This window comes from Eutrema salsugineum, unplaced genomic scaffold (genome assembly GCF_000478725.1).
Source record: "Eutrema salsugineum unplaced genomic scaffold, Eutsalg1_0 scaffold_12, whole genome shotgun sequence".
Taxonomy (NCBI): Eukaryota; Viridiplantae; Streptophyta; class Magnoliopsida; order Brassicales; family Brassicaceae; genus Eutrema; species Eutrema salsugineum.
In genome coordinates, this window is record NW_006256895.1 from 1,477,507 (window position 1) to 1,492,549 (window position 15,043).

The 15,043-nt window shown below is 31.7% G+C and overlaps 1 protein-coding gene across 1 annotated transcript; it reads right to left on the reverse strand.

Annotated features, from left to right (window-relative positions):
- Nucleotides 1-6,966: 6,966 nt before the first annotated feature.
- Nucleotides 6,967-10,639, reverse strand: LOC18025627 (probable inactive receptor kinase At5g10020). The gene is made up of 3 exons (XM_006408604.2): nucleotides 9,388-10,639; nucleotides 7,792-9,306; nucleotides 6,967-7,680 (listed from the first exon to the last, which is right to left on the reverse strand). Exons 1-3 carry the CDS (start codon nucleotides 10,292-10,294, stop codon nucleotides 7,079-7,081), a joined length of 3,024 nt encoding a protein of 1,007 aa, XP_006408667.1. The 5' UTR covers nucleotides 10,295-10,639; the 3' UTR covers nucleotides 6,967-7,078.
- Between the last annotated feature and the right edge of the window lie 4,404 nt (nucleotides 10,640-15,043).

Below are 15,043 nucleotides of genomic sequence, written 5' to 3' on the forward strand. Positions count from 1 at the left end.
TAAAAAAAACGTACCAATAGGTCTTTGGTGGTCGGGTCGAAACTAACTTCGGTAAGTTTGTCCAACCCGGTTGGACAAGGAGATCGTCCACCGTATATCGAGCATACAATGGGGAGGCCATTGCTCGGGTTCTGCCAGCGGGGGAGGTGGCGGCAGAGGCGGCGCGGTTCTCAAAGATTCGGGAACGTGCTGGGTTCCGACTGAAGACTCCGACATCTCCTGAACGTTGGTGCTCGCCGTCGATCTGGAAGTACCACCATCGCTCAAGAACTGATATAATGCATCTTACACGGGCCATATCTGAAAAACATTAAAAAAACAAATTTAATAATTCTATTATATCATAACTAATCCATTCTATATACAAATAACTAAATCCGTCATATATATATAATTCCATTCCTGTATACAAATATCTAGTGAGATCACTTGATAACATCTATTCTATATACTTTTTGTAATTTTTTTTTATCAGAAAGTAGTATTTACTTTGTAAAAAATTATATCATGCTCGTTTGAAGAATATAATCATTCTGAAACCATTGAAAATGATGTTTACAAAATTTAGTAGTTGCCTATTATGTCGAACTTACAACGATTTAGTGAAATTTGTCGTAAATGCGACGTATTCTACTGTCGCATTTACGACGATAAAACCAAATCATCGTAAATTCGACATAAACGTTCAAATCTATACTTGTACAATTTTTCCTTTTTGTTTTATGATTTATATTACCTATAAACAAATGTAATAGATTTAAACAAACAAAATGGAGTTTAAAGGGGATAACTAGCATACCCTATGTTAAGGTTCAGAGTTTGCATCGAATTTAGGACGATTTGTATTTAATCGATGTAAAATTGATGTAATCTCTGAACCCTAACATAGGGTATGCTAGTTCTCCCTTTTAAATTCCATTTTTATTTGTGAAATAATTACACAAGGATATGTTAACTTGACATTAACATTAAATCAGGTGAAAATTTTATATTTCTATGATTTGTTAAATTTGACGTAAGATAGAAACAATGTTACGTCAAATTTATGACAAACTGTTACTTTTCGTCGTAAATTCGACGTAAAAGTCAAACAGTTGACTACAAAATCAAAATTCTTACTAAGAACACTGTATAAGTTTAAGTAATCTCATCTAAAACAGAATCAATATTCTTTACAAACACAAAGCCAACAAAATTTTATTTATCATTCAGATTCATCTGATAATGTGTTTTGGTCATCATTGTCTAAATCATCGTCATCCTCACTCTCATCAAATTCATCTAAATTTTCTTCTTCTTTGGTGTCATCGGGTAGATCTTCAACTTCTCTATTGCGTGGATCAATTAAAAGAATATTTTCTTCATATGGTTCAGTGATGTCAATGCATGTATCTTGTTGCATAAATGGCAGATCTACACCATCAATTATACCCTGTGGAGCCACTTTAATAACCGCTTACCATGAGATCGTAGTGCTTCAAACTCGTGGATTTGGAATGCATCAATAACAATGTCCTGCATCCTATCATGATTTTGACCCTCAAACTGATGCTCATGACTACTTTGATAATAATTTGATGCATTTAAATTATCACCGCGCGTGGCCTTCATCTTGAATACTACCACTCCCAGTATTCCTACCAGCTGGCCACAAAATACTTTCACTATAACCCTCTCCATGTTGATACCAAATAAAGTACTACGACATAAACCCTTGATTTAATAAATGCTTCCACACTTTTTCTATTAGAATATGTTTCCTTTTCTTGCAATTAAGACAAAGACAAAATATCTTTCCGCTTTCTATGGTTGTTTGCATATTGCCGGCCTGGTACATGAATAGTTTTTAGCCCATTCTTATATTCTTCCATCAACCTTCCCTCTAAATCTTCACGCATATACATCCATTTTTGTAGATCATATATGGACATTTAAAAAAATTTAACTTTTATTTTTTACTTTGTTTTTGATACTAAAACAAAGTAAAACTCATAAAAATTATATTCAAAAACTCAAAGACTCAAAAAATTATTTTGGTAGAATTATGATAGAAGTGAGGGGGGGGGGGGGTAGGTATTTATAGAATTTTTGTTTGTGTAGCAACAGATTTGCATTGAAATTTTACATCGGATTTGCATTGAAAAAATTTTTACATCGACATTACATCGAAATAATGAAAAATTCAATTCCTCGTAAAATCGATGTAACCGTTACGTCACAATTACGATGAAATTATATATCGTCGTGATTTCATCGTAATATCTTCGTAAATTTACGACTAATTTACGACCAAAGTATTTATGTCGAATTTACGATGAAATTTGTTGACGTCGTAAATTCGACGTAAATGTAATGTAAATTTGCATCGAATATAAATCGACGTAAAATTTCGATTGAAATCAGTTGTTTTCTTATAGGATTTCTTAGAAACTACTGGAGCTATCATGGATTAGACAAACCAACGTGTTTCCTTTGCCAATGTCGACAAAGATGTCTTTTGTTCTGTTATCCCATTCAGATGTGGAGGAGAAAAACGCTACAAAACAAGTGCTTATAATCCAGAAAAGCAATAGAGTGATAAAGAAGCAAGTGAGGAAAATGAAATAATCTAAAAAAAGACTTGTTTTAGGACATGATCTTTCTTAAACTGAGCACATCTCAATGCTAATGTCTAGGTAAAAAACTTTAGACAAAAGTGCTTAATGGGAGGCAATCCATTATATGTATTTTTTTTTAAGTGTTTTTTTTCTATTGATTATTTTATTTTTCTTAATTTCAGCTATCATAAAATACCAAAAAGACAAAACGAAGAATCTTAGTTCCAGACTGCTCGGTCTAGAAGAAACCAAGGAAAAACAATATTTAGCCGCATTTAAGCTAGTCGTGGTCGCAGGCTCTCGACCCACGACCAAACCTATCTCAGTCGCAGCCGCATAGCTAGACACGCAGCCAACCCTTCCTCGATAGCAGTCACATGACTCCGACCCATGATAAATGATCACTCGACCATTACCTTTAACCTCTGGACCATCACCTCATTACACTCGACCATTACCTATTTTCACTCGAACATCACCCCATTCATCACAAACCAACACCAATCCAACACCACAACCATTCCATAACCCGTACACCAACCATATCCAGGTAAGTTTCTTTTTCCTTCCTTTTTAAATTCTCACATACTCTGTTTTCATCCTTACTCGATTTGTTTCACACTGGGGACAGTGTGATTTAAGTATAGGGGATGATTTAATTTCTTACTAACCACATTTTCTTTCATGAGTATTTGCATTCTGCATTTTTTTGCATTTTCTTTAAAAATTTTCAAAATTTTCAAAGCCTTTTCAAAGTAGAAACATGTTTTGAGGGAATAATGACAAAAATCCATGACGATAACCAACCAGGTTTCTACACTATCTTCTACGAAACATGCTCTTTCATAATTTACTTATAGACTAGGCGGTAAGTTAGAGCACTTGTGATTGCGAAGAACCCAGAGAAATTTGAATAGTCTAGATTTTTGCGTATAGAATATGATAGCTCTGTTTTATTTGAATTTAATATTGACTTAATTTCTCATTAAATGTGTTAGATCAGGGAAACGAATCATACATTCATGACTTCTTATATTTTTTACCACTCTCTGCTGATTCTGAATGGCTATTTCATCTTGCTATTTCCCTACCTTATCCTATCTCTTTCAGATCTCATGTATTCTTGTTTTCTATTGTCGTATATGAAAATATGTGCAAAAACATTGGAGAGAAAAAGAACAGCACAATTTTCAGTTTAAAAGACCCTACACTATTTGGTAAAGATGTTATAATTGAAAAGTTCAACCAAGCGTTCAATTTCACAATAAATTACAAATATTTCAGAAAACATCTTATATCATTAATTGAAAAGGACACTTAAAAAAAAACTTTTATCCCATGTATTATTTACATGAGTGCCATGTTGAGGAATCAATTTCAGAGAACTTCTCAGGAATTTTATGAAAGTAGGCTCAACTTACTAGATTAACTACATCATATTCCATTAACATTAATTTGGTTAAATATTAGTTTATATCAGTTATATATTTAATACTCAAATATTTAATTTGTAAAGACATTCTCCCTCTTTCTATTTTTTATCAACATATTTAGAAAAATTTAATACATAATATTACTTATGTTACTTAACATTATATTTTTTTTATCTCATCTTTTTTTTAAAATTTTATTTAAGAAATAAGAATGTTTTGGATGTCCTAACTGCTAAATAGCCTGACTAATTGGCTATTGGAACTGACAAATGGTTTATCCACCTCCCTACTGCTTAACCTGGAGCCCCCGTTGGGGCTTTCCTTTGTTTAAAATCCAAGAGAGAGAGAGTTGAATATCTTGTTACGCTATCATCCATCACCTTCTTATTATCTATTTAATAATAAAAAATCTAATATTTTCATATATATTATAATTTAAATTTTTTATATCAAAAGTAAAATATTTTAGTGTGATGTTGAACCGGTTAGATAAAACGTATTAATCTATTTTAGTATATTTAATATGCAATTATATTTATATAAAAAATACTATTAAAATTAATTATAAAACCAATAATTATCTAACATTTATGCAATTGTATTATAAAATAAAGAATTAACTATTATTTACAATTGCATAATCAGCACATATATTTACAATTATAAATATCAGTTAACATTTTTATAGTTGTATTTATATACATTATATTTGCATATTCAAATAAAAGAATTATAGTTAATATTTACTCAGAGGAAAAAATATTAATATTTATCCAGCACATGGTGTGGGTAATCACCTAGTAATCAATGAAAAAGAAAGTAATATACGAGTCGTATCCAAAAGTTATGGGCAATTCGGGTTGATCTTATTATATATGCGATATTTGCATATGAGTCATGGTAAAAAGATAATGAAGTAAGTATCTATATACTTATTTGTGTAGTGAAAAAGCTGATGTGTCGTGCTCATAGCAATTTTCACTGCCTTTCGCTTACGTGTCAGCTCCATAATGAATTTAGGCTATAAAAAGACTATTTAGCTATATATTGCAATTACATGTCATTTTTGTATTGGTTCTTATCTGATGATGTGTAAAAAATATAAAACGTACCGGTCCAAATTATTATGGTTTAATGTTTAATTTCATAGTCAATCAACAGTTTTTAAAATTATGTATAACCGAAATTTTAAAAAAAATTAATAAAAACGTTTTTTATAAAAAAAAAGAATAGAATTTATATCTCTTAGTGTTTACCATTTCTTATGTTTCCGAAATTTAGAAACAATTTAACAAAAATGTTAAAAAAACAAAAAATGAAAACTATTTAAAAAGTAACGTCATTTCAAAACAAAACAAAAATTTTTTTTTAAAAACTCTAACAATTTTTTAAAAAAATTTATATATATATATCTAACTAATGGAATAACGATATTTGTGATGTTTAAAACACATAAAACAGTGATCAAAATCGAATAAGTTCAGATGGTACTTCTAAAAATTACATCTAAAATACATAAAAAAGTGATCAAAAGATTTTAAAAAGATTTAAACTAAATTATTTGGATACTACTATGTTTTTATTTACTATCTTCTATTCTATACTGTTTTCACGATTATGTCTTCCAACATTAAAATGCAAGAAAATCTAACAAACAAATATACTCAATAATAAAAAAACAAATGAATCCAAACTACTATTAAATTTTTTAAACAATTAAATAGAAATTATATCAACTCGCGCAAGGCATGGAAAAGTTAACTAGTTTATATTATCAGTAACACCCACCATAGGTTAAGTAACTTAACGAATCCGTTATCAAACCAATTGATTAGTGGATTTTCCTTGTACATCGATTTAATCTATTATATTAAAATAGAAGCACTTTTAGTGCTTGTTTCCAAACACTCCCAAAATTTTTTAAAAATTATTTATATATATATATATAAATTTAATTCCGAAAATTAGATATTAATTTAGATAACTAAAAATTTCCTTAAATATAGGTTATATTTAATTTAAAATTCAAACTACTTATTTTTGTGAATAATTTAATTCTAAAAAATAGATATTAATTTAAATAGACTTCCTTAAATATAGGTTAGATTTAATTTAACATTTGAAATTTAAATAATATTTTCAGAATAACACATATGATTAACGAATATCTTATTGTATTTTGTAATCACATTCTATCAGATTAAAATTTTACATATTAAAAACGGATAAATATTAATATTATACGATAATTTGACGGGACGGGTTAAGTATTTTTTTATAATTATGATTTTATGCGGGTTAGGTTATCAAAACATGCAAGATATTAAGAGAAAATTATTTCAAAATTAGTAAATATTTATATTATATAGTAATATAAATGGGTGGGTTAGAATTATGGTTTCATAACCATGGTCTTTTTTGGATTAATAGAATGAGCGAGTTAGAAATATGTTTTTTATAATAACGGTCACTTTTTGATTAATAAAATTACTGAGTTAACATTATGTTTTTATAATCATGATCATAATAATACTGAAAAAATTAAAAAAATATATATATCTATACATAAAAATAAGTTTGATCACTTATTAAAAAATTATATCTATAAAAAAAACATAAATTAAATTATAAGTTTTGATTAAAATAAAATTCTCGTGCTTCCGCACTGGGTAAACTCTAGTGTTTTAAAACTCAAAAGCCCTAGACCGCTCGACTGGCCAAGTCTTACCTTGTAATGGGCTTCGGTTCCTTGTCTGGCGTATGATTTCCGCTTTTGTATTTGTTATTAAGTCGTTTTGTAGAAGATTCAAGATGATGATGATGATGCTTCAATCAGATCATATGATAACGATTTAGTGTGCTAATCTCTTTGTGTTTCAAAGACCTTTAAACTAAATTGTCTGCAAAGCTTTTGTATTTGATACTCACCTTCATTGTATAAATCATCATTAAGGAGATATATAACAGAACAGATTTACAGAGCCTTCACAAAGAAGAGTGACAACATAATCTGAATTCTATCTATTTGTCAGTCACAGACATAATCTTCTAGTTTGTCCTTTTAAGAACAATTCTGAATAGCTCTTGACAGACAGATTTCATGTCTGGTCTCTCTGGTGCGGGCGAGATACAGCTCAGAGCAACCTTTAAGACATCAGTAAGTACTCCAGAGGCATTCCTTGAACCTTGTGGCTCAATAATGGACGGATCAAAACACTCAACCGCACGGTTTTGTCCCACAAGCATTGCAACCCATTCAGTGAGTTCAACGACCCCTGGATCGCTGCAAACTATGTCTCCCGATACTTTCCCCGTTAAAAGCTCTAACAAAATGACCCCAAAGGCATAGACATCGCTTTTCAGGGAAGGATATGGTTTACTCGAGCTTGCAAACTCTGGAGGGCAGTAGCCGAGAGCAGCTGCATTAAAGACTTGCTCGGATGTAGCTTGTGGAGTGATTAACCGATGGAGGCTGTAATCTGTTAAGAGTGCAGTGAGTTCAGGAGGTTTCAGGAGAACATTTGTTGATTTTAGATTCCCGTGTGGAATTGCTTCTTCGTTGTGCAGGTAACTAAGACAACTGGCTATGTCCAGAGTAATTTTTAGACGGTTTTCTAGCAACAATGGTGGGAGGTTTATCAGTCCAGCCTCTGCAGACAACACATAGTGAGCGAACCATCATTGCTATGTATAGGAGATTTCATGTTTTGATCAATAAAACCAATACAATTTGTAGTAGAAAGTGATATGCAAGTCTTTACCTTGGAGGTAGAAAGCTAAACAGGGTGCATCAATGTATCTTGATATGATGAGCTTCTCGTGTTCTTTCGGTCCCCAATAGTAAGCCTGAAGAGAAACAAGATTTGGGTGCTTGATGTTCCCAAGTTTCTTTATCTCCCTTGCAAATTCCTTCTTACCTTTTGCAGTCCCTTCCCTTAACCATTTGACCGCCAATACTGAATCAGAGTTCAGCACTGCTCTGTACAGGGTTCCGTGGCAGCTCCTTCCGATAGCTTCAGCTGGAGCACGAGACAGTTCCTCCGCTGTAAGCATAAGAGAACTGTCGAAAATGTACAGGTTCCCATCCAATCTCACAGAAGTTTGGCGAGACGGATGAACATCTGGTGAATTCTGAATTTTAAACACCGATGGAGTTGAAGAAGACACCGGAGAAACTTGGGATGACACGGTTTCATCTTTCCTTAATGATGAAGAATTCTCAGAGACACTATATTGGGAGAGAAGTGGAGAGGAAACCGGTTGCTTGGCCTTGATTTGGGAAGTAAAAGTAACAGAAGAAGAAGGTTCAGTTTCTTGTACACTGTTCTTTTCTGCAATCGCATGAGAAGGAGAAGGTTCAGTTTTTTGCAGACTAGTATTTTCTCCAATCACATCCATCTTCTCTTCGTCATGTTGTTTCTTTAGCATAAAATGAAACACTGCACAAACAAGAGCAAGTAGAGCAGCACCCACGAACACGCCTATGCTTAGAGCTGCCTTCATGGAAGGTTTCATATGCTTTCCTATGGTTATATCTGCTTTATCTTTTGGCGTTTCTGGAGAAATGGGGACAATCAGTAAGGCATTCCCTGGATGAAAAGCTGAATCTGGAAATCGTCTGAGACTCTTCGGTAGATTTCCAGAGAGATTATTGGCAGAGACAATGAATACCTTTAGGCTGTCTGGGAGGCCATCAGGTATATTCCCTTCAAAGCTGTTATAAGAAAGGTCAAGAGAAACCAAATTTCGGAACCGAGTTAGTTCCTCTGAGATTACTCCACCTAAGGAGTTATGTGACAGATCAATGTTGGTCAAGCTCAGGTTTCCTGCCGTAGTTGCATCTTGAAGAGGAAGTGAACCAGATAAATTATTGGTTGACAAGTTGAGATCCGTCAACTTTGCAGACACGAACAGATTTCCCGGTAGGAAGCCCTTGAGCTGGTTGTGACTGAGATCAATCCTTTTCAACTCAGGATAAGTTCCTAAAATAAATGGTAGTAATCCCTGCAACGAATTGTTAGCAGCCTCAAGAGAAGTCAGCCTCAAAAATTGAGAAGTTTGGCCAGGTAGTGCTCCAGTGAGTGAGTTCGAACTCAATCGGATAACTTCTATGTAATCCCCCCAACTCTGTATCATTGACAAGTCTCCTGAGATATTATTGTTACTCAGATCAATAATGGCACAATGCCCTACCTTCAAGGGTAAGGATCCTGATAGTCTATTTGAAGACAAATTGAGTTTCTTTAGCGTTGAAGAGGTTATACTTCCAACAGGGCCTGCCACACAAGTGATCAAAGATATTAAACTGTTGAAAATGAAAACCAGAGTTTCACTACTAATAGAGAATTTTTTTGTACCTTCAAGTTGATTGAGGCTAAGGTCTAGCTCAGTTAAGATGGTTGAACTCTCTTGCAGAAGACCCTGTGGTAAAGAATCTGAGAACTGATTGTCCTGTAACCGAAGAATCTTGAGAGAGACAACAAAAGTGAAGACAGGAACAGAACCAGACAAGTGATTACTGCTAGCATCAAACACCTCTAAACTATCGAAAAACGGGATGCCATCATGAGCAAATAGCTGTCCAACTAGAGCGTTTCCACTCACGTTCAAGTGCCGAATCGAGGAAACAAAGGTTGACTTTGCGAGACCCAGATCAAGCCAACCCGAGAAGTTGTTCCTACTTATGTCTACAAAATCCACACTATTTAGCTGAGAAAACAAGCTCATCACTTCCCCTGAGAAACTATTTCCTTGCAAATCAACGTACTTCAACTCCTCAAGACTCCCTAAACCAGAAGGAATCACTCCTCCCAAGTCTTTGTTGCCAGAGAGATTCACAAACTCCAAACTCCTCAAATTTTCAATTCCAGAAGGTAATGAGCCATGAAACATGTTACTAGATACATCCAAATACTTAAGAGACTTGAAAGAACCAATCATGGAGAGTGTTCCAGCAAACTGATTATTCGAAATCGACAAGTTTTGAAGCTTTTGAAGACTAACAATGACAGGGAAACTGAAATTCCCAAGCAGACCTAAACCGTTCAAATCTATGGAAGTAACATCCCCACTATCACAAGAAACTCCGTACCAATTTAGCGGACATATATCAGAAGATAAAGACTTTGCATCCCAAGAAGTAAGAACTTTACCAGAAGGGTCTTTCTCTATGCCTTTCTTGAGTTCTAAAAGTGCCTTAAAGTCGGAAAAACCTGAAACGCTTATCATCACTAAGAGTAATATCATCGAACATATTGTCTGCATGGCTTAGAAAGCTTCAAGAAACGAACCAATCCAAATCGAAAAAAACACACAAACTTTTTCTCCAGGAAAGAGAAAGAAAAGAAAGAATCAAAGAGTCATGTAAACGACATTGTCAATTTCTTGAAAGGTTCGAGAAATTGAGAAGAGTTTGTGAAAAGGGGAAAGAAACTCGAACCCACCATGTGAAGTAAAGAGTAAAGAGAAAGAGCGTAGCTTTGAGAAGATAAAGGAGAGGACGTGCGGGGAAGAAGAAGGAATGTGGAATCTTTGCACTCCAATCAAAAAGCGCAATCAATGGCGGAAGATAGAATAAGACAAAAAAAGTAGGTGCTGCTCTTTAATTACTTGTAGCTCATTATTGTTATCATTAGTGCTGTTGATTTTTCGTTTCTTTCAAAGGTTACTTTTTTTATCCGAACTAGAAAGAAGATGAGATTCCAGATGCTTTCGTTGAAACAGTATTCAACTAAAAGATTTTATAAAGAAACTGGACCGTAAGTGTACAATAAGTGAAGCAAAACTAAGAAAATTTTTTTGGTGATAATAGTTAGGTGTTGGTTCACACGTTTGGTTAGGTCTGGCTATTTGGCACAAACCGAATCGAACCAAACCAACCATACTGATTTCAGCTTTGATTCGGTTTTGAGGTGCGATCGGTACTTGTTCAAGTTACTTGGCTTCTTGGTTTAGTTTGGTTCGAAATCTGAACCAAATGGTTTATCATTTTTTTTTATAATATTTGTAATTTTCCAAACCGGTTTCAATCGAAAAAATAATCTTGGATTCTGAACTAACCTAAATATACCAAATTAAATAAAACTGTACAGAATAGTTTTTAAATTTTAAATTTTTAAAATTAAAAACCAAACAAAAAAACCAAATTAAACCACCTCAATAACTGAAGAAACCGAACCAATCAAAATTGTTTTCCGGTTAGACATGGCGAGATTTATCCCAAACCAAAAGAACTGAGAAACCGAGTGAACCAAAACGAAGCTAACCGACTGATTGTCCAGCCTTACATTTGGTGATATTAAAATCTTATATTACGGTTTCCGGTTAAAATGGGTTGAGGGGGAGGGTGTTAATTTGTGGCTAGAATTTTGATATGAATTTATACTTTAAAGAAGTATGTTTTTGTGTTCAAACAGAATTTACTTAGTCTTTAATTATTCTGTTTTCAGATAATTATTATATCTGTTACTAAATACATATTTTAATTTAATTTATTTGTTTTATTTATTTTTGAAAATTAATAAAATAATATATTTAAATTTTGAAAAATTCAAATTTTAATTCAATTAATTTAGATTTTCTTAGATATAGGTTAGATTATTTATCAAAATTACAAAAATTAGTTGTTATTATCTTTATAAAAATACGAAATAGGATATTAATTTATGTTATATTTAAATTTTCAAATTTAAATAATATTTTCATGATAATAAAAATGATAATAATATAATATTATATATTTTTTCATAATCAATTTTATCTTTAAAAATAATTTTGAAAAAAAATTAAATTTTAATTCAATTAGTTTAGATTTTCTTAGATACAGGTTAGTTTAAATATTTAAATATTTAAAATTAAAAAATCTTTATATTATATGGTAACCTGAACAGATGGATAGAATTATGTTTTTATATTCATAGTCCTTTTCAGATTAATCGAATGAAGGGATTAAAATTATATTTTATTTTTGTGGTCAAATTATTTTTTAAAAAATTAAAATTATTTATCTAAACACAATAATAAATTTGTGTCATTTAGTAAAACAATATTATATTTATAAAAAAAATTACATTATAAAATTAAATTAAAAACGTAAATTTCTTGTGCGGACGCACGAGGTAGAATCCAGTTTCTATTTATAGATAAACATTGTAACTTAATTATATAATCAATCTGAGTATTTTATGAAAGACTGATAGGCATATTTTTGGTGTGTATGTGGGTTTAGCAGATATAAACGTAGAGCTCATGCAGAGTCATGGATGTTATAAGAGAAAGCATCAAGGAGTTTTAAGTACTACTAGATTTTACTTTGTGCATCCGCACGAGAATTTTTTTAATAAAAAATTGTAATAAAATTTACGTTTTCTTTATAAATATAATTTTTATAATAAATGATAAAGATTTATTTTTATGTTTAGATATAATTTGATTTTTAATTTTTTTTAGGATTATTATAACCATGATCATAAAATAAAATTCTAGTTTGGTCGTTCTATTAATCGAAAAATGACCTCTATTATAAAAACATATTTCTAACTCACTCATTCTGTTAATCCGAAAATGAATGTGGTTATAAAACCATAACTAGGTGGTACCCGCGGGCATGCGATATATACAAAACTGATTACAAAATTTGTAGAAATCGAACATTGGTAAGTATAGTTTTGAGAAACTTTCCCTTCCTTCATGTCATGTGAAAAATTTCTGCTCGAGGGAATGATCCATTTGGCGGCACATTGAGAAGAATATCCCGATCAGAAATATCATTATCTTCATAGCTAAAAAAGATTTATACTTATCAATGGCACAAATAATCCATTAGGCGGCACATCAAGAAGAAGATCCTGATCAGAAATATTATTATCTTCCATTTCATCTACTATGTATTGGTTTTTTTTCTCTGACTTCTTCTTCTGATTTTTTTTAATTAGATTTTTCAGTAGCTATTATCCAAATAGACCAATAATATTTTAAGATTATTCTTCTCATCAAATTTCATTTCGATTCTGAAGTTAGTTAATTCATTCGCTAAAAATCAAATATAGTATACGATAACATAAAAAGTATCAAGAGTTTTGAGTACTCATTTCTCTCATAATATACTTATTGTTTTGAAATGAAATGTTTTCTGCCAACATTATTAATAAGACACTAAAAATGCTTCATGTTCATCAGCAACAATCCTTATCTTCATCTACATATGATTGTACGCAGTGTTTCTCATATGTGATAATATCATCGACAAATGAAATTCATATTGCTCGATAATTTAATAAATAATTTTTTGTTGTCTCAAACATTGTAATTATAAACGTTTTTCTCTCTTCATCGTCAGAACTCTCTTCCTGTTTTGCCAGAATTGCCTCTTCTTTTTGTTGGTTCTTATATTTCTCCTAAGCAATCACAAAAAAACTTATTACTAGATCTAAATTTGAAAACAATAATTCATTAAAAATATAACTGTTATATAGACTACAACATAGTTTTTTATTATATATATATATATATATAACTATTATTCAATAAATATTATCCTCGATTAAGAATATTTAAGAATAAAGAATCATTAAATTATATTCTTTCTCACTTTTTTCTTTTTCTCTATCGTCTTTCACTTCTTTTTCTTATGATATTTGCCTTCTCTAACTTCTTATTTCTCTTTCTATTTTTTTCTTCATCTTTTTCCCCGCTATATTCTTTTGCTTCCTTCTTTCTTCATTTTTTTTATAGAATATAACTTCTTCATCATTTACGTCTTCTCTGACCTCTTCTTATTTTTATTTCTAGTTTATATTTCTTTTTCTTAGTTCTCCTTCTTCATTATTGTTGTCTTCTTCATATTCTATGACTTCTTATGGTTTTTTTTGTCTCATTTTTCATCTTTAGCTTCTTCAACTTTCTATTTTTCATATTCTGGCTTTCTTTGTACTTTTTCTTCATCCGTGTTTATTTTTCCCTGTCTTATCCTTCTTCTAATTTGTGTTCTATCCAATTTTCTCCTACTTCTACTTCGCCTTTTTCTACTTCAATATCTTCATCTCATCTTTCTTCTTATTACTTTTCTGGTTTTTTAGTTTTTTTTATCTTTGTCATATCGTGTTTTCCAACTTCTTCTTCATCAATTTTGGCTTCTTCTTTTTTTTATTCCTCTTCTATATCTTTCAAATTTACTTATTCATCGTCATTGTCTTCTTCATCTTATTATTCTTCCGGGTTCTCTTCTTCTTTTTTCTTCATTGTCTTCTTCTTCTTCTGACATGTAACCTTCTCCTTCACCTTCCGATCTTTCTTATTCATCCTCTTCGACTTCTTCTTTATTTTCCTTCATCGTCTTCTTCTTTTCTTACGATTGTTTTTTTGGTCTTAGAGTTTTTCTGTGTCTTCTTAGACCCGTTTTTATTCTTCTAATTCTCTCTCTCTCCCTTCTTCTTCATGATCATCTTTGTCTTTCCCATCTTTTTATCATTCCATGTTTTTATTCTTCCATTCGACAAATCAATTAGATTTTATTCTTCCATTAGACAAATCAATTAGCTTTTCCATCCGAACATCAACCATCTTTACAATTCCAAACAAACTTAGAAGGTATTTCTGAATAATGGAGACATATAAGCTTCAAGAACATACGATTACACTACAGCCAAGAAAAAATTGCTCAGTCGATTCTGACTATCCAAATATATATGTATAGTCAAAAAACGAAACCAGCATTTAAGGAAGATGGTACAACAGAACATGAAAACCCTAAAAAATGAAAGCAAATCAGCCGCATCAAAGAAAAGGAACCACATGCCATTACACATGTAACATTAAAACAACTAAATGGACCTCCACTATGTTCTACTTCTTCTTCAGCTTCATGAAAGGTAAATGTAGCCGGAGAAGTGACACAAAGCAAGGACCATTGCGTAGATACATGTGCTTCACATACTTACCAATACTTACATAGTTCACTGATTACCCCTTCATAATACGATACCCATTATTGTCTGCTGCTGACAACATCAGATC

Bases quoted from the DNA above. Each gene is read 5' to 3' on its own strand.
- LOC18025627 (XM_006408604.2), bottom strand. From the start codon at position 10,294: ATGCAGACAATATGTTCGATGATATTACTCTTAGTGATGATAAGCGTT. The intron at 9,307-9,387 runs GTACAAAAAAAT...CTTGTGTGGCAG, and splicing joins TAGCCTCAATCAACTTGAAG to GCCCTGTTGGAAGTATAACC. The intron at 7,681-7,791 runs GTAAAGACTTGC...TGTTGTCTGCAG, and splicing joins TTTAGCTTTCTACCTCCAAG to AGGCTGGACTGATAAACCTC.